This window comes from Diabrotica virgifera, chromosome 7, assembly GCF_917563875.1.
Source record: "Diabrotica virgifera virgifera chromosome 7, PGI_DIABVI_V3a".
Taxonomy (NCBI): Eukaryota; Metazoa; Arthropoda; class Insecta; order Coleoptera; family Chrysomelidae; genus Diabrotica; species Diabrotica virgifera.
Genome location: NC_065449.1, coordinates 9,592,131 through 9,612,287, shown reverse-complemented (window position 1 = coordinate 9,612,287; position 20,157 = coordinate 9,592,131). Strand labels below are relative to the sequence as shown.

Here is a 20,157-nt window from a genome sequence, read left to right as displayed (position 1 = left end):
TAACCTCCCATAACCTCTGTTTAGGTATAAAGCTTGGATGGAGCATTTTCCTGCCAGTACCACACACTTAATGTTGAACGAATATAATACATGTATGGGAAGCGAGGCCGTTCATAGGATTCAGTACAAGCTGAATTTGTTATCGAATGATATTTTCCCGTTGTTGGGAGAAAAGGGGACTTTGCTACCAAAAGGAGAAGTCGAGGTAAGTCTTTTCATCTGTTTCATATTTGTGTTCATCATCATCAACCATCATCATATGTTCATCATCATCAACCCGTACGTGTCCACTGCTGGACATAGGTCTCCCTCAGCTCTTTCCATCTTTCTCTGTTTTGTGCGGCTTGTATCCAGTTGCTGACAATACGCTTCAGATCGTCAGCCCATCTGGTTGGTGGTCGTCCTCTGCTCCGTAGTGCTTCCTCTCGTGGCCTCCACTCGACAATATGTTTTGTCCATCGGATTTCTGACAATCTGGCGACGTGTCCTGGCCAATTCCACTTTAGCGACGCGATTTTTTCGACAGCGTCTGTTGTTTTTGTTCTACGACGTATTTCTTCGTTTGGGATTCGGTCCCTCAGGGAGGCATCCAACATCTGGCGCTCCATAGCCCTCTGAGTTATGCGAATCTTGTTCACTACCTTTTTTGTGAGTGTTAATGGTCTAAGAGCTAGCAACGTTTTCGAGAAACTATTTTAAGACAGCTGATTCTTTCATATATTGTTCCCTATGCTTCCTCGAACACCGTACCGGCCATCTGTACTGCGTACATCTGCATACTGCGCAGCACACCTGTACAGGTAAATACAAAATCAGGGTGATTGATTGGTGTGATAAAGCTTAATAGATCCGCTATAGTAATAGATAGCAATAAAAGTTAATAACAAAACTTGTAGCCAACTTTGAGCTTCACATTACAAAATTAGTTAGAATGTTAAAGGGTGTTCGATATCATAGTGGCAGACCAAACTTATGTTTTTTTTTTAAATGGAACACCCTATATTTTATTTTATATTCGAAATCCTGTTAACTTCTCCATCACAAAAATATAAAGGTTTGTTATCTTATACAGTGTATTTACAAAGTTATAAAGTTATAACCAATGTTCTATGAAAATCGTAATAAGTTCAGCTCCCTGTATAAATAAAAATAAGCACAACAGCAATGGTTTATTGCTGCCATATTTTTTTGTTGATTGTCAAAATTTATAAAAATGGTTGATATTGCTAATTTTCTTTATATCGAATACAGGATGAGTCAAAACGCAAGTACATTATTTTCTCAGTAATTTTAAATAGAACACCTTAATTAATGACTTGCTCTGAAAAATGAAAATATCTCGAAAACTAACAAATGTAGGCATAGGGAATATTATACAAAAATTAAAGTACGGTAATGATACTTTTCGATGGTGATATAAAATACAGGGTGTTCCTTTTAAAATTTCTGAGAAAAGAATGTACTTGCGTTTTGACTCACCCTTTATTCGATATAAGGAAAATTAGCAATATCAACCATTTTTATAAATTTTGACAATCAACAAAAAAATATAGCACCAATAAACCATTGCTGTTGTGCTTATCTTTATTTATACAGGGAGCTGAACTTGTTACGTTTTTCATAAAAAATTGGTTATAACTTTGTAAAAGCCCTATATAACATAACAAACCTTTATATTTTTGTGATGGGAAAGTTAGAGAATTTCGAATATAAAATAATATATAGGGTGTTCCATTTAAAAAAAAGTTTGGTTTGCCACTATGTTATCGAACACCCTGTAACATTTTAACTAATTTCGTAATGTAAAGCTAAAAGTTGGCTACAATTTTTGTTATCAACTTTTATTGCTATCTATTACCATAGCGGATCTACTGAGCTTTATCACACTCATCAATCACCCTGTATATTGAATTTAAATTATTTTAGGACGAAACATTTTTTTGTCATTACTTTTTAAACCACAAAAATGTCTGGCAATTATAGTTCATATTTCTAATAATGTTTAAAAAGTAATGACAAAATAATTTTTAGTCTTACAATAATTTTAAATTCGATATGTTTACCTGTACAAATGTGTTGCGCAGTAATGAACGCAACCTGCATCAGCAGCTAGATGGCCGGTACGGTGTTCAAGGAAGTATAGGGAATAATATATTAAAGAACCAGTTGTCTTAAAATAATTTTTTTTCCGACTTGGTCCATAATGTTTTCGCTCGATAAGTAAGTACAGGCAACACACACTGGTCAAAGATTTTCCTTTTCAGGCATATGTTTAAATCCGATTTAAATACATAGTTCAGCTTACCAAACGCTGCCCAGGCTAATCCTATGCGACGTGGGAGCTGGCACGTCTGGTTAACATTATTATTTTGTGTGTATTCTGACATTATTTTCATTATAAGTCACTTAATTTTTGAGCTAGAGACTTTTTTTATTTCTGGAGATAGATATTTTTAAATGCTTTAAATTAGTTTAAACAAGTTGTTCTCGAAAAATGCATAGTTTTCCCGTCTTTTGACTTTAAAACTACAATATTTAACATTTGACGAAGAAGAGCCAACATACTGTATAGCTCGATTACTATTGGTCTTCAAGAAAATTTAAAAAAACGTTTTTGTTGATTTTTTCAAAAGGTACATTTTTGTTAAGTAAAGTTGTTTTGATAAAACGAAAACTTTTGGAGTTATTAGCAGAAAACTTGTTAAAAACATTGATTTTTTCAATATAAAACTAATACTTTCGATAGCGAATAAATCGAAAACTATCAATTTTATCAAAAAAAAAGAATGTGTGTGTACTTTGTACGCACGTAAGAAGTTATACTTCTATTATATGATTTAAACGAAATTAATATACTTTTTATTTATATTTTGTTTAAATATTAAACTAATTTATACTTACTACTTCTCAAACATTTTTATTAGAACAGTGCCAAAAATTAAAATAATAAAAGAATAAAACACACACAAACACATTAAACAAGCCACAAATGATGTCTGAACATTAATTGTCGAAATTTTTTTTAACTAAATACGTATTTTCTGAAAATACAATTATATAATAAATATACTTACAATCATAAAATGTATTAAAAAAAACAAAAAAGAAAGTTTCTATTGGGACTCGAACCAGCGCTGATAAGAGCGGTTGGTACTGGAATTCATTTGCCTTCTCCGCTTAGCCACGGACACTATGTGTCATTATTTACGAAGATCGACTAACTAAACGGATTAAACTTGTGATATTTTGATATTTTGAAAATTGATCAAATTATTTTAATTTTGAATTGAAATGATTTAGAATTGAAAAAATACAACAAAACATAGAGTAAAAAAACAATATATTAGGTGAATATTGATAGAAATTTTGATGGTAATCAAATTATATAAATAAAAGTATTACATACTATGTATTTTGGCAGATCAAATAGGTAGGTTTATACACATGATACATTTACAATTATTACGTACCTGTTGCTTTTAAAAACTATTTAAAAGTCACTACAATATTATAAACTTTTTTGTTTCTGTCCTCACAACAATAAAACTAATATATTATACATTTGTTTACCTTTACCTTTCCTCCAAACCACAGCTGCCATATCGGATAATTTTTGACATGTCATTTGAACATCCAATCAGAACAAAGTTATAATGCGCATGCGCCGGGCTGATAGGTTTTAACATATAAAAAAATCACCCTCTATCGCCGGTAAAGAAGTATAACTTCAAAAAAATGTATGGAACGTTTTTTACTTAGAATGAACGTTTTTACCTACTTTTGTGAATAAAATATAAGAAAAAATTTGCACCCCCGAGATGGGGTGGCAACCACCCTCATGGTAAAAGCGCCTTTTGGCATGAAATAGATTTTGATCCTTGGACTATCCACTACTTATTCTCAAATTTTCAAGCAAATCGATCCATTCTGTAAAAATTGCGAGGTTTTTTCCTATTTGAAGCTTCATTACTTGAACTAATTGTGCTTATCGTATGGCGCTACAAATTAGGTAGCGTCATTTAGCCAAATATAGAGGTAGGTTGTGTTTTTCTCATGAGCATTTTTCAGTTCGTCACAGTTTTTCGATTGGTTTCTAACGCATTAAATTGTATATGACAGAAAAAAAAGGCACGTCGGTGATTACTTTGGTAATTATTCTAGTTCGGTGATTATTCTAGTTTAGATGGCGCTATAATAGAAAAAAAATTATTTATTAATTATATAATATATCTACGAATATAATCTGTACAATTTATAAGACTATACAAATCAAAGAAAATACCATTTTATAAATGCAATAAAGACAATTGATTTGTTTTTATGCCCAATTGCAAATAAAATTTGACAACTGTCAGATTTAACTAAAATGTCATGTTAGAATAAATGTTATAAATGTATATTATCACGGACTTACCTTTTTTTCTATCATTTGTGACGCACTGAAAAATCCTCATGAAAATAACCATAGACCGTTGTTATTCCGTTAAGATTTAATGTTGCTGCTTTTATTAATACATTAATCTAAAAATGCTCAATTTGTGGGTTAGGCCACTGTTACTCTGAGCGCCTCAATTGTCGTATTTGATCTTTTCGACCGTAATATACGCTATAAATCTTCCTATAAAATTTGCTCGATTTTAACTGGACTCTACGCCTAATTGGATTTTTTTTGTGATATTTATTTTTTGTGATATTTACAGGGCGAAAGTGACCGGAAAAAACAAAAAATGGAAGATCTCGTCGAGGATTTAGAAAATAATTTAAATACGGCCAAATTGTCAGAGAGTCCTTCTTTGTACATCACTCCAGATACGTTTTGTGCCTATCATTTGAGACCCAAAAGAGGTTTGGACAGGTAAGAAGTTATATATTATAACTATTAAGTCATTTAAATATTCACTTCTAAACGATGTATGGATAATATACTATACAATACTAAAAATGGTCGACAAAATTTAACATCACTGACTATTATCTACTAGACTCAACGAGATTTCACAACAATTTCAATCAAAAATTGCGTTTTCACTTTGGAAATCGTTCTCGAAATTTCGGAAATAGAAATAGAAACGTCAAAATAAACGTATTTCTAATTAATATTATCGTTGATTCCCGTTAAATACAGTATATTGCTTACTTAGAAATAGAAACGTCAAAATAAACGTATTTCCAATTAATATTATCGTTAATTCCCGTTAAATACAGTATATTATATAGAAATCCCACATCCCACAAGGAAATAGTTTATAATAGTATAATTTTAAATATTTCAGGAGTTTGGAACTACGACTCAACCCTACAGAATATTTAGAAGAAACTTACAATGTTGCCGATTTTAAAACCGTTTTAGAAACCCTCAAATCCAATTTGAATTCCAAAACGGTGTCTAGAGATGAATTTCCGAAGATTATATTTTTGGGAACCGGCTCTTGTATACCGAACAAAACGAGAAACACTAGTGGTATATTACTAGCCCTTAAGTAAGTTCATTATTTTTTATATTCAGCTAAGCTTGGGTGCTGCTTGCTAAAAATTGTTCAATTTCGTCATAAATCAGTTTAATATTATCGTTTCCAGAAGTAAATTGAACAACGTTTTTGATAGTGCGTGTCCTTGCCGTAGTCCCCTTTTACTTCACACATTTCACATAACTTCATTTTTGTTTCTACTTAAGGTCATATTTGTTAGCTTATCAACTTGGCATATCCAGATGGCTCATTATTTCGAACAATTATTATTTTATACTCATAACAGCTTGTATGAATTCCTTTCAATCAGATCTGTTGATCCAGAACCCAGCTCGATATTCTCCCAACAATGTTGTTGTTCTGCTCCTTGTCAGAATTATTGTGCTGAGATTTTCTCTTTTTTCCCATTTCTTTTCTTTTTTCTTTCTTTTTCCTAGTTTATCTAGTTGTTTTTCTAATAGCTGTCTGTCTCTCTACCTACTTTAAACATTTCTGAACTTAACCCATTTGCTCTAGAGTTATTATTGTTCTTGAGGTCTTAAGTGGTGTCCATTATTTATTGTTCTGTTTATTTGTTTATTGGCATATTCACAATATAATATTCTTTTTATTCTTCGTCACGGCGGTTTAATATCCGATAGAAGAAACTTTTCCATTCGGAGATTACATCCCTAATAACACCAAACATTCCATGTATTTTCCTAGAATGTACACACAGGATATTGAAAACATTCCTGGAATGTCCTCAAAAGCACAAGAATGTCCCCTAAATGTCCCAGGAAAGTCCTTTGTCAGCATTTTAAACGTTCCTTGAATGTCTGGTTGGAACATTCCATGAATGTCTACGAATGTTCTTTGGACATTCACAATATATTTTTTATACATTCCCTGGATATAGTCGCTGATGTGACATAATACCTCCGATTTGTTTTTTCATGAGTTTTGTAAGAGAGACTAAGAACTTTTTTTACAGTCACCTCCTATTTTCATATGATATTTTTTGATATGTTTTGTAGTAAATTCAACTATCTATTTACTACAAAACATGTCAAAATTTACATGTGAAAACAGGGGATGACCCTAAAAATGGTTTTTCGTCTCCTATAAAATTCATGAAAAAGCAGATAGGAGGTATTGTCACATCACCGACGATCTACCAGAAGTATATGTCTTGTGGCGATACAAAATAATACATCTTTGATAAATATAAACATTTTTATTGCACAAAATCTTGTCATATATTTTATTTTTCATAATCATCACTACGATGATGATTCATTGTATTGAATTGTACATTACAATTACAATCTGGTCATAACTGACAAATGAGCAATTTTAATTTAACCTAAATTACTACTGTTCCTTAAAATGAAGAGCTTACCCCATAGCGTCTCTTATCTAATCGAACAAGATCTTGCACTATTCTAACATACACAGGCACATAAGCACTATGCTCTGCTTTTCACTATCACCTATCATTCAAACTAGTTCAAAAGGCTTTGTCCTCTTCAATCTTCTGTTTGCCCAGTAGTATCGAGGAGCTGGATTTCCTCAATATTCTTGTAGGTACTTAAGAAGTTGTTGCTCGTGACTTCCAACTTTACTTCAACTTTAAAAACAAATCCGGCTGTAAAATATTTATGTGCCTGAAGGCTTTTGTATGCTTTCATCTGCTGCTTAGAGTAGTAACTGTGAGACTCCACCAGATATGTATAAATATCTTTAATAGTAATTTGGTGGAATGCACTTTACTGTAAAATCCAATTCTGACTGAATTGTGTATGGATCTAAATCCCCAATTATTTTCAGCTTCAATAAATATCTAAAACAATAAAAGAAATAATGTTATTGCTTGCAAAATTCATCAATATTGATAAATATCAGGGAAAAATGAACAGTACGGTAAATAAAAATTGTTTCCCGTACCTTTCTCCAACATGTGGAGTTTTCAATAATAATTTTCTTAAATAATCACTTTGCATTGTGGTAAAGTTTATAATGTTCACAAAATACAGCAAACAAAATCCAAATGAATCCAAAATAGACAAAATACGACAATAAACAATGAAAAATACGTCACAAAAAACAATGTCAAAAAATAAGTCGCGTGGTTTGGATTGCCTAATGCTAATACATAGATACACGTGCGGCAAATTTGAAAATGAACGCAAATTGAATAGTAAATGGCCTCTCTTAAAATATAGGACATTGGTAGTATGTTCATAGAATGTCTTGTGGTAACATTCCACCAATAATTTAATCAGATGTTCACCGAATGTTCCTTGAATGTCCAGGACATTCAAACGTTAATAGAACTTTGATAGTACATTCCTGGAATGTTTTGTGTTGTTAGGGATGATCAGCCTCACTTAGTAGTATTAGCATTACCAAAATCTAGGCATTACCAAAATTACATTTTTAGTACATTCGTCTTCTTTACTACCATTTAATAAAAGTACAATATTTCAGTGAGAACCAGAACATTATAATGGACTGCGGTGAAGGAACCTATGGCCAACTAATCCGTTTCTTCGGACCAGAACTATCTTCGCAAGTCCTAGCCAATATCGATGCCATTTACGTTTCACATTTGCACGCCGATCATCACATAGGACTTATAGGATTGCTACAAGGGCGAAAAAGAGCCATTCGGCAATTGAAAGCGAAGAAAAGTCCAGTTGTTTTGTTCGCGCCCAAACAAATTATGGCGTGGCTCAATTTCTACGACAGGTGTTTTGAGAATATCCGGTCTGAGTTTGAGTTGGTCGGTAATAGTGATTTGGTAAGTGTTTGAAACAAATAGGGAAATCTTACCACTTTGCCAATCATCTCCCACTCAAATATTTCAATTTTTTTCATTTTTTTTACGTTCTATGTGATTAAAAAATAGGACTTCAATTTTAGTCTGCTACACTTCTCTGCCCCCAAAAAGGTCTTTTTTCGGTAGATTGCACCATTTTAAAAATCTAAAAAAAAATCACACGCATAGTTAGGACTTATTTTTTTTTTGTTAACATAAAAATGCGGTTTTTTTTTTCGATAAAAGCTTGTAACTTTTTTTGGAGATGACTGCAGTTCTACTTTTTTATTTTGTGTAATTTATCCAAAGAATATATTTCTAAGCGGACTGAAAGACAATTTATGTTTCATTTCGATTCAGATCATCATCATTCTCTTTGCCTTATCCCTGTGCGTGGTCGGCTTCCCTAATTGCATTTCTCCATACAATTCTATCTTGAGTCATATCAATATTAATCCCCTTTACCAACATGTCCTGCCTAATCGTCTCCCCCACGTCTTCTTTGGTCTTCCTCTCCTACTCCTTCCAGGAATCTGCACTTCAGCTATTCTTCGTATTGGGTGATTAGTGTCTCGACGTTGAACATGACCAAACCATCTCAACCTATGCTCTCTCATTTTGGCATCAATTGGTGCCACACCTAGACTTCCCCTAATATACTCATTTTTAATTTTATCCTTTTTTGTCACTCCACTCATCCATCTAAGCATTCTCATTTCCGCCACATGCATTCGTTGTTCCTCTTTCTTTTTCACTGCCCAACATTCAGTTCCGTACATCATAACCGGTCTTAAGTTTGTTTTATAGAATTTTCCCTTCAACTTCATTGGAATTTTTCTGTCACACAGCACACCACTCGCTTCCTTCCACTTCATCCATCCAGCCCTAATTCTGCTGTATGCATCTCCATCTACTTCTCCATTACTCTGTAATACCGATCCCAGGTACTTAAAACTATTGCTTTTTACAATCAGTTCACCATCCAAAGATACCATGTTATTTGTAGTAACTCCATCTTTAAATGTACATTGCAAATACCCTGTCTTTGTCCTACTAAGTTTTAAACCTTTTTCCTCCAGAGCTTGTCTCCACTGTTCCAGTTTTTGTTCTAAGTCTCTTTCACTATTTCCTACTAACACGATATCATCAGCATACATTAAGCACCATGGAATGTTACCCTGTAGTTTCGCTGTTATCTGGTCCAAAACTAATGAGAATAAATACGGACTAAGCACCGAGCCCTGGTGCAATCCTACTTTCACATGAAATTTATCAGTCTCTCCCACACCTGTCCTAACACTAGTCGTTACTCCCTCATATATATCCCTCACAATCTTTACATACTCACCAGGGACTCCTTTCTTATTGAGTGCCCACCACAGAATCTCTCGAGGAACTCTATCATATGCTTTCTCAAGATCAATGAATACCATATGAGCGTTTGTTTCTTTACTCCTGTATTTTTCCATCAACTGCCTTATAATGAAAATTCCATCTGTTGTTGATCTGCCCTGCATAAAGCCAAACTGATTCTCGGATATTTCGGTCTCTTCACTTATCCGTCTATCAATTACTCTTTCCCATATTTTCATGGTGTGGCTAACTTCTCCATTCGTCTGACATTTGTCCAACTTCCAGAATTCTATTAAATAAACCTGTTAGCCACCTTGTTCCTGTCTCTCCCAATGCTCTCCATACTTCTACAGGAATGGAGAAGTATGGAGAGCATTTCATTTCGATTGGAAGAGATTTTCGATTTCGTATGGAGAGAATTTCATTTCGATTCAGATGTGTAACATAAATTGTATTTCACTTCACTTTTATCTTTACTCAGATTGTGAATACTAAGAACCTTTTTTCGTACCTTTTCCTTGACGAATGAAAGCTGTATGTGACAACATATTGTAGAATCCCTTTCGTCTCCATCATTCGTCGTCTCCTTGCCTTATAAATTGTAAAAGGCAGAGATTAAGGATGTTAACAGAAAGATGTTCTAATAAGGAAAGTTTCAGATTTAAATTAGTGTCTATTAGTATAACTACACTGACTCTTATTTTTAATCACAGAGAACATAAAATAAATGAAAAAAATTGAATTCTTTAACTGATAGCATTTGAGATAGTCAAAATTAACAACATTTTTTTAATTTGTGCTTTTTAGGACATCAATAACCCTGTGTCGACAAATCAAATTAAAAGTAGTATATTATCTAGACTTAATTTACAAGATATAAATACTTGTCTTGTCAAACATTGTCCAAATGCGTTCGGAGTGTCTTTGACATGTAAGAATGACATTAAAATCACCTACTCTGGAGATACGATGCCTTCAGAAAACCTTGTACAGTTGGGTAAGTGTGGAACAGTGTTTTTGTATTTGTACTTATTCTTGTTATTGTATGAATATACAGTACTAGCCAAAAGTCTTCCCCCCTCGATATTTAGACGTTTATACTTATAATAGTAAAATTTGGAGGGATGACATAAATGGACATAGACTCCTCAAATAGTCATAACAGATGACTTAATAGGGACAGATGATGTTACACAGCCACTTTGACCGATAATTTTAAATGGGACCTTATGGCAAGTGATATCTCGTTTGAAAGATATTGAGAATATCTATTCAATCATACTATTTTTGTTTGGATTTAAGTTGATTTTGAGGAATAAATTAAATAAATACTAAAATTGTAGTTTCGCATTTAATTAATAAAGATTCAACCCTACGCCCATGGTTATTTGTCCAAAAAGTTGAAGTTGACATAAAAACAACTAAAGAGTTAAAAAACGTCAACTTTTTGACAAATAACCATAGGCGGACATTTTAATCTTTATTAATTAGCTGCGAAACTATAATTTTAGTAAGATGAAGATTTTCAATCATAAATAGCAACATCAATAATATTGAAAATGTTAAAAATATTACTAAAAGATTTTTAAATTGAAAAACTTATTGGTACCCTTTCCTGGTGACACCTCCAAGACTTCTACAATTTTGCAAGCCAAATGGATGCTGCAGTGAAGACAAAGGGAAGGAATTCTACACTATGCAATTCACATCACCGTCTGCAGCTTGGTAAAGTTCCAACGGAAAATGCACCTAGATACTCTACGGAGTAATACGATTATAAAATAAAAATGTATACCATTTGTATTCACTTCATCTTTCAATTGCCAGATGACGCTAGTCACCTACCCTATTTGTTTCAGTTGCAATGTGTGAGAAAAGCTCTCGGTGCTGGTCAGTTAGGATATGGAGAACAAGCCTGCGCTCTCTCCGATAAGATTCCAATAAGAATCGAAAATCGCGATTCAGAGAGCTGGATTGTACTCCGTATTCTAATTGAAAAGTAAGATTGTTTTGCCTTCGCATTGCAACTGAATAAAAATGGTATACATTTTTATTTTATAGTCGTATTACTCCGTAGAGTAACTAGGTGCATTTTCTGTTGGAACTTTACCGAGCTGCAGACGGGGATGTGAATTGCATAGTGTAGAATTCCTTCCCTTTGTCTTCACTGCAGCATCCATTTGGCTTGCAAATTGTAGAAGCCTGGAGGTGTCACCAGGAAAGTGTACCAATAAGTTTTTTAATTTAAAAATATTTTAGTAATATTTTTAATATTTTCAATATTTTTGATGTTGCTATTTAGGATTGAAAAACTTCATCTTTCAATTGCCAGATGACGCTGGTCACCTACCCTATTTGTTTCAGTTGCAATGTGTGGGAAAAGCTCTCGGTGCTGGTCAGTTAGGATATGGAGAACAAGCCTGTGCTCTCTCCGATGAGATTCCAATCAGAATCGAAAATCGCGATTCAGAGAGCTGGATTGCACTCCGTATTCTAATTGAAAAGTAAGAGTGTTTTGCCTTCGCATTGCAATTGAATAAAAATGGTATACATTTTTGAAGTTATACTTCTTTACGCGCGATGAGGGTGAATTTTTATATGTTAAAACCAGGCGCATACGCATCACCCAGGCGGATACGCGCATTATAACTTTGTTCTGATTGGATGTTCAAATGACATGTCAAAAATTATCCAATATGGCAGCTGTAGGACAGCTGTGGTTTGGAGGAAAAGGTAAAGGTAAACAAATGTATAATGTATTAGTTTTATTGTTGTGAGGACAGAAACAAAACAGTTTATAATATTGTAGTGACTTTTAAATAGTTTTTAAAAGCAACAGGTACGTAATAATTGTTAATGTATCATGGGTATAAACCTACCTGTTTGATCTGCCAAAATACATAGTATGTAATAATGTAATACTTTTATTTATGTAATTTGATTACCATCAATATTCACCTAATATATTGTTTTCTTACTATTATATGTTTTGTTGTATTTTTTTTCAATTCTAAAGTCCACTTTACATCAACAATAATTGAATAAGAAATTGACAAGTTATTCAAGGTCAAATTTGGCTTATACAAAACACAATTCTACATCCAATTTTGCCGTGAATAAAAAGAAAATAAAGAAATTTGACAAAATAAAACATATCCAATTGTTCTATTTCATCAAATTCCTTCATTTTCTTTTACAAACCATACATTTTGTACTCGTCAAATTTGGCCTTGAATAACTTTGTCAATTTCTTGTTCAATTTATTGTTGATGTAAAGTGCACTTAAATCATTTCAATTCAAAATTAAAATAATTTGATCAATTTTCAAAATATCACAAGTTTAATGACGTTCTACACCTTCGGCAAAGAATTAAGGATTTGCATGAAATTTTAGTATGTTATAGTTTACTTCAAAAAACTAAGACTTGATTTTTTAAAAAATGTTTTACCGTGCCGTTTAATTACTATTAAGGGTCAAAGTTAAGTTTTAACATGGGCTCTTATGGGAATTCTTAAAAAGTTAATAACTTTTGACCCAAATTTACGATTTTTAATTATTTGTGCTCAGTGCTGTTTTTGTAACAATAGAGGTTCCGGTACGCTATGTTCCGGGGGGTCTGGGAAGCGTTCACAAGGGGGGTTTGCCCCCGGGAAAACTTTTTAAATTTAGCCTCAATAAGGGCGTTTTAAAGCTATTTGGGAGGAAGGAAAAAATTCAGGAATTTGTCTATAATTTGGTTGTTTTTTTATTTTTTCTCCCAAAAGGTGCCGGTACGGCGTACCGGCGCGTACCGTCACAAAAACAGCACTGTTTGTGCTTATATTAAAGGTATTTTTGTAAGGAATAACATATTAAAAAATGAGGATTGTTTACCGTACCATTATTAAATAAAAGTGAAATTACTGTTTCGAAATTTAACAAAGTTGGTAGTAGTGAGATCAGCTGCACTCATAATTATATCCGAAACGTACGTGTCAATCACATGACCTCGGTGGTCTAGTTGTTGAGCGTTCGGTCAGAGTTCGAAACGTCCCGGGTTCCAATCCTCTACGATTCATTTTTTTTTAGTTGTTTTAATAAAAATTTTTTGAAAGTGGTAGATAAGAAAGTTAGTTTAATATTTAAATAGAATACAATTACTTCGTTAAAATTATATAATAGAAGTATAACTTCTTACGTGCGTACAAAGTACACACACATTCTTTTTTATTTTTTATTTTATAATTTTAGTATTTATTTAATTTATTCATCAAAATCAGCCTAAACCCAAACAAAATTAGTGTGATTGAATAGGTAATTTCAATACCTTTTAAACGAGATATCACTTGCCATAAGGTCCCATTTAAAAGTATGGGTCAAAGTGGCCTTGTAATGTCATCTGTCACTATTTTACGTCACCTATTATGACTATTTAAGAAGCCTACGTCCGTTTATTTTCTCCCTAAAAATTTCACTATTATAAATATAACCTTTCAAAAGATACGAGGGGGAGGGGACTTCTGGCAAGCACTGTATAAAATGTTATAATAATTCTCGTTAGGGCACAACAGTGACATTCTCATTCACGAAGCAACAATGGAAGATGAACTAGAACAAGAAGCTGTGATTAAAATGCACTCCACAACATCACAAGCCATAGAAGTGGGTAACAAAATGCTTGCCAAGAATATAATTCTCACACATTTTAGCCAACGTTATGCCAAATTGCCGAGGTTTAACGACAATTTCAGCAGCAATGTAGGCATTGCTTTCGATAATATGCAGGTTAGTATTTTTTTTATTAACATCCAAGATTTTTGTAAGTAAAATTGTTTGTCTTTACAATGACAGAGAGATGTAAGGACCAGTGACCAAAGCATCACGACACACATTATTCTTTTTCTCATGATCATCTTTCAGTGTGTCACAGTTTTTAGATTTCTTTCTAACGCATTAAATTGTATGTGACAGAAAAAAAGGCACGTCCGTGATTACAGACATTTACATAATTTATTCTAGTTATTCTAGTTGTCGATAAATGGCGCCATAATAAAAAAAATAATTTTTTTTAATTAGATAATAATGTTACAAATATAATCTGTATAATTTATAAGACTATACAAATCAAAGAAAATACCATTTTATAAATGCAAGAAACACATTTGATTTGTTTTTATTCCAAATTGAAAATAAAATGTGACAACTGTCAGATTTAACTAAAATGTCATGTTAGAATAAATGTCATAAATGTGTATTATCACGGACTTACCCTTTTTCTTATCATTTGTTACGCACTGAAAAATGCTCATGAAAAGGACAATAGCTTGTTTACCGGTGAGATGCGCACATAACTGATACGTATGCACGAAAACTAAAACTGGCACAGAACACAATGTAGACCGGTCTAGTTAGAGCAGGGGTTCCCAAACTGGGGGGGCGTGAGGACATATCAGGGGGGGCGCGAGACAAGTTGAACATTAAATTAAATTTAGTTATTTTTCTAAAATTCAAAATTAACCGCTTGTTAAACTGTATCTGGTAACGCAGAGTAAGCAAAAGTTATCTCAAATACCTCTTTTTGACAATACTGTGAAACGCCGCATTGATGATATATGACCGAAGACATACAAAACCAGGTAGTTGATGCAGTAAAATAATCGCCATTTTTTGCTATTCAGCTAGACGAGAGTACTAACATATAATTATCATATTATCATATTCATAACACAATGTTATCAGTTAATTGTTTATGTTCGGTATATTCAGAACGAAAGAATGAAGGACGAGCTACTCTTTTCTACAGAGTTGGAGACTGGAGACCACGACAAAAGCTGTTAATGTTATGAAAGCAGTGTGAGAGTTTTTTGACAAACATGAACTATCTTGGCAAAAACTGATCAGTTTATGTACAGATGGCGCAACTTCAATGCTTCGTTTTCGTTCAGGCTATTTGTAATTAGTAATAGAAAAAAATGCTGATGTGATTGGGATACATTGTTTTATACATCGACAAGCCTTGTCAGCAAAAACCCTTCCAAATGAACTTAGGGATGTCTTAAAGTTGTGTATTAAAGTAGTGAAGTACATAAAAAACAGTGTGTTGAATACTCGACTGTTTAAAACTCTGGTGTCATCGACCTTCCTGAGTCCCCGATTGTTCACACTGCAGTATACTGCATAAGGATTTATTGGTCCTGAAAATTTAGAAAGTGATCACAAAACACTGCTACTTCATACAGAAGTACGATGGCTATTAAAAGGAAACATGTTGGCAAGATTATTTGACCTTTAAGATGAAGTAATCACCTTGGAACATCAAAAGCAAAATGAGGAAAACATGGCCTTCAAAAAACATTGTACCCAAGTAATATTGGCCTATTTGTCAGACATCTTTGACTCGTTGAACAGCCTTCACCTAAAACTGCAGGGTGGAAACTCAAATATAGTAGTTACTCATTGTGATGGAGGCTTAATTACTCAACTTTGGAGGCGTAAAATATCAGCAAACCCCTGAAATTATTAAAATTTCTCTAAAGTAGAGCCAATCTCAGAAGAAACACGCTTCAAGGACATTTATGAAGGACCAAGTTTAAAAATCCAAATATCAAACCATTTGGAGAGCCTAATTGAAGAGTTCCGAAATACTTCCCAAACACTTGTGACAATTTTATTTACAGAATCCATTCCATGTCAACTGTACCAATCCATGTCAACATAGACTCCCTGCCTGAATCACTTCAAGAAGATGCTTTGCAAATAAATCCAAATGATTTTTTGAATGATTCCTCTGCCAAATACTTTGTTATAATGGACAAACCTTCATTTTGGTTAAAATATTTCAAAGTGTATCTTAGTGTATCACGGGAAGCTCTTCATTTATATTTGCCTTTTTCAAGTAACTATTTGTGCGATTTTCAACACTTGTGGCAATTAAAACAAAGTATCGGTATAAACTTGATGTTGCTAGTGACTTGTGCTGTGAGCTTACTAAAACTCAGCCACGAATAGGCATACTAGTAAATAAAATGAAAGCACATCCATCTCACTAACCAACCTAATATATTTTTCTTGTATTAATAATTTTTGTATTTTATGGAAACTGATATTATAGTATCTTATGACAGAATAAATAAATGTTTTGTTTTCAAGCTAATACTTATTTATTTTGATTTTGTTCCTATTTAGGCGCGTACAATTTATTGTAAAGGGGAGGCGCGAGAAGCTTTCATTTCAACAAAAGGGGGCGTGGTACAAAAAAGTTTGGGAACCCCTGAGTTAGAGTCAAAAATAGGAGTGAGGCTACAATAATTACCATCAAGCTGAAAATTGGCAGGATTGTTCAAAATACCATCATAAATGATATCTAAAAAGTCCTCATAAATCCGACCCGTGCTAAAAATTTTACGCGGGTCAAAGGTCACCAAATATGGTTTTTAGCGATTTTCAGCGAAACGGTAAGTTTTGTCGTAAAATTAGCTCTAACAAAAAATGTAGTTTAGATAATTATCTATAAAAAATATCTTAATAGTTTTTTTCCTAAGAGCCACTGTTTTTGAGATAAAACGATTCAAAGAGTTGAAAGACTTCTAATCGTCATAATATATGTATTAGTACACCAGGTATATACATCACTGAAGCTGTAATACAAGTAAACATAATATTCTATCCACTTAACTTATATTACACATAATAATATAAGATTATAAATATGATAATGTTTCTACTATACAGCTTGCGGTCTACCAAGGGATGCAATATCCGCTGTATTATATTACAGTGCCAACAAAAAAATCTTTACAAAGGGAATGTAACGCGAAAATAATAAGAATTCTTTTTATTTATGCGCCTTAGTTCAATTTGTAAAGATGGGTTTTGTCGGAATAAACACGTTCGTCGGCTAATCTAATCACCCTACCTATTCTTTTCTCAGAAGGGTTTGAACATAATAAAAGACAACTTTATTTGGTGGCTATAATGATTTTACGAGAAAATATTAAAGCTGCAGAACAACGTCGTAGAACTTCAGCAACATCTTCATCTTCTAATATTTTATTTGATCAATCTATGACAGTATCTAACACTCAACAGAAATTTCTTGCAAATACTCACAACAAATCTCGATTCATTTCAATGCTGAAAGATAAGTTTATTGCTGAAAATATATCGGTAAAACATATCTGACGTAATGATAATTGAAACAGCCATAGAGCAATTCAATTTAACAAATACAACTATTGTTGTAGGTGAAGATGTAGACTTGCTCGTATTACTCACTGGTAGAACTCCAGTCGAAAAAACGTATCTTTTTTTAAACCTGGAAAAGCTCAACACCAATCGGAAATATATTCGTCGAAAAGTTTATCTACTTTTGCAAAATGTCAAAATCATATACTATTTTTACACGCAATAAATGGCTATGATACGACATCTGCATTTTTCAGGAGGGTTAAAACGACTGTTTTTAAAATGTTTGAAAAACAAGATTTACTTAAATGTGCTGAAGTTTTTTAAAAAACTAATTCAACTCCACAAGAAGTTATTTCCAACGGAATTAGCTTTCTTCTCTCTATGTATGGAGCGCCTAAGAAAACTACGTGCTTAGATAAGTTTCGATATGCATGTTTTTTAAAAGTACTCGAAACAAAAAACAAGTGCAGTTATCTTGTCTTCCTCCAACCTCAGCGGCTGCTCATCAACATCTTTTTCGGGTATATTACCAAGTTCAAGTGTGGCTTGGTTATCAGGTAGATCCAAAATACTGGGGATAGAAATTAGTCGACAGTTCATTAGAACCAATTCAAACTTTACTGCCCCCTGCGCAGGAAAAACTCCTTAACACAATTTTTTGCAACTGTAAAAAGGGGTGTAGCGGTAAATGTGGTTGCAAAAAAGTTGGACTGTTTTGTTCGGTAGCATGCACTAATAATTGTCAAAACCGGTCTTGCTCCAATGTTGAATCACCAACAATTGAGGATTCATTTGATTCAATCGAGGAGCCATGCGATGTGTCATTATTGGGACAATTTACTTGCACCCAGGATGAACAAGAAGAAGAAGAAGAACAAGATGAAGAAAAAAAAGAACTAGAAGATGAAGAAGAGGAAGAAGAACAGTGAGAAGAAGAACAAGGGAAGCAGAAGTATTAGAAAATTATGAACCAGTTTGATAAATTTCCGTTTTTTTAATTTATACCGCTTTATATAACTTTTATCATTTTTAACCCTTGCCAATATCAATTATTAAATAGCTGTAAATTAAACAGAATCATAACAGATCCGTGGAATAGGCCTACTGGGGAAGCCACGTTAAAAAAACGCGCTAAGTACACTATCTCAAAGGTGGTGTAGAAACGTGTGCGCATATTATGACGATTACCACTTTTTGAATCGTTATATCTCAAAAACGGTGACTCTCAGGAAAAAAGGTAATAAGACATTTTTTATAGATAATTATTTAATCTACATTTTTTGTTAGAACTAATTTTACCATATAACTTACCGTTTCGCTGAAAATCGCTAAAACCATATTTGGTGACCTTTGACCCGCGTAAAATTTTTAGCAGGGGTCGGATTTATGAGGACTTTTTAGATTTCATTTATGATGGTATTTTGAACAATCCTGCCAATTTTCAGCTTAATGGTAATTTTTGTAGCCTCGGATGCGTAAGTTGACCGGAGTATTTGTACAGATGTGGTAACAGGCTTAGTTGTCTGTAATTTTTTGAGTTTCTGTCTCGACTTGAGATTAATGTATAATGTTGCTATATTTGTACACATCATAGTTTCTTTTTGTTATAGGTTTCTTTATCAGATTTGCCCCTCATTCCAGAATTATATCCAGCGCTGAGGCTGATGTTCGCAGAGCATTACGAAGAATTGGAAAATAAGGCAGTGAAAAGACAATTGAGGATAGAGAGAGAGAAAGAGAAGAAAACGGTTGATAATAATTTAAAGCGGAAACAGGTCACGACGTAGAATTTACGTTGCTTCGTTATCTTCGTTGTAAATAATTGTTTATAGGTTTTAAATAAATTTAATAAATAATTTTTCACTTGTTTCTCATCTTACCTTATTATTAGACCTACAATCGCAGCTGTTTTTAATCGGCTGAAAGGCGTTTTAACGTTGTCATACATCAAATCACTACAAAAATTCTATACAAGGTGATCCAGTAATTGTATAAAAAGAAAAGTAGATCGTCAAAATGAATGGAGAAGCTTGCTGAAGGTGTCCAAGGCCCGGATTGTAGTGATGTTGAAAAAGTATCTTCGTTACAAAGTACTCGTTACTTACGAATACCGAAAGTAACGATTACTATACAGAGAGGCAAATCGTTATTTTGATTACTCTGATTACTTCGTTAATTCGTACCAATCGTATCAGAGTGAGTAACGACTATTGTATCTACTTTGATTGCTCTGTTTACTTCGTACCTATCGTATTGGAGCGAGTAACGACTATTGTATCTACTTTGATTACTCTGATTACTTCGTACCAATCGAATCAGAGCGAGTAACGACTATTGCATCTACAACCAGTACACTTGATTACTTTCTA

At 33.2% G+C, this 20,157-nt stretch overlaps 1 protein-coding gene across 3 annotated transcripts in view; it reads left to right on the top strand.

The window, feature by feature from the left end:
- The window catches only part of LOC114339782 (ribonuclease Z, mitochondrial), a 37,337-nt gene extending 17,691 nt beyond the window's left edge, over nt 1-19,646 (top strand). For all 3 annotated transcript variants that reach the window (XM_050657204.1, XM_050657206.1, XM_050657205.1), the window contains 7 exons: nt 25-205; nt 4,701-4,855; nt 5,274-5,480; nt 7,938-8,250; nt 10,429-10,618; nt 14,163-14,386; nt 19,399-19,646. In XM_050657204.1, the coding sequence (XP_050513161.1) occupies nt 25-205; nt 4,701-4,855; nt 5,274-5,480; nt 7,938-8,250; nt 10,429-10,618; nt 14,163-14,386; nt 19,399-19,575 (1,447 nt within the window). In that variant the 3' untranslated portion in view covers nt 19,576-19,646. The remainder of the gene's footprint in view (nt 1-24; nt 206-4,700; nt 4,856-5,273; nt 5,481-7,937; nt 8,251-10,428; nt 10,619-14,162; nt 14,387-19,398) is intronic.
- The last annotated feature ends 511 nt before the right edge of the window (nt 19,647-20,157 follow it).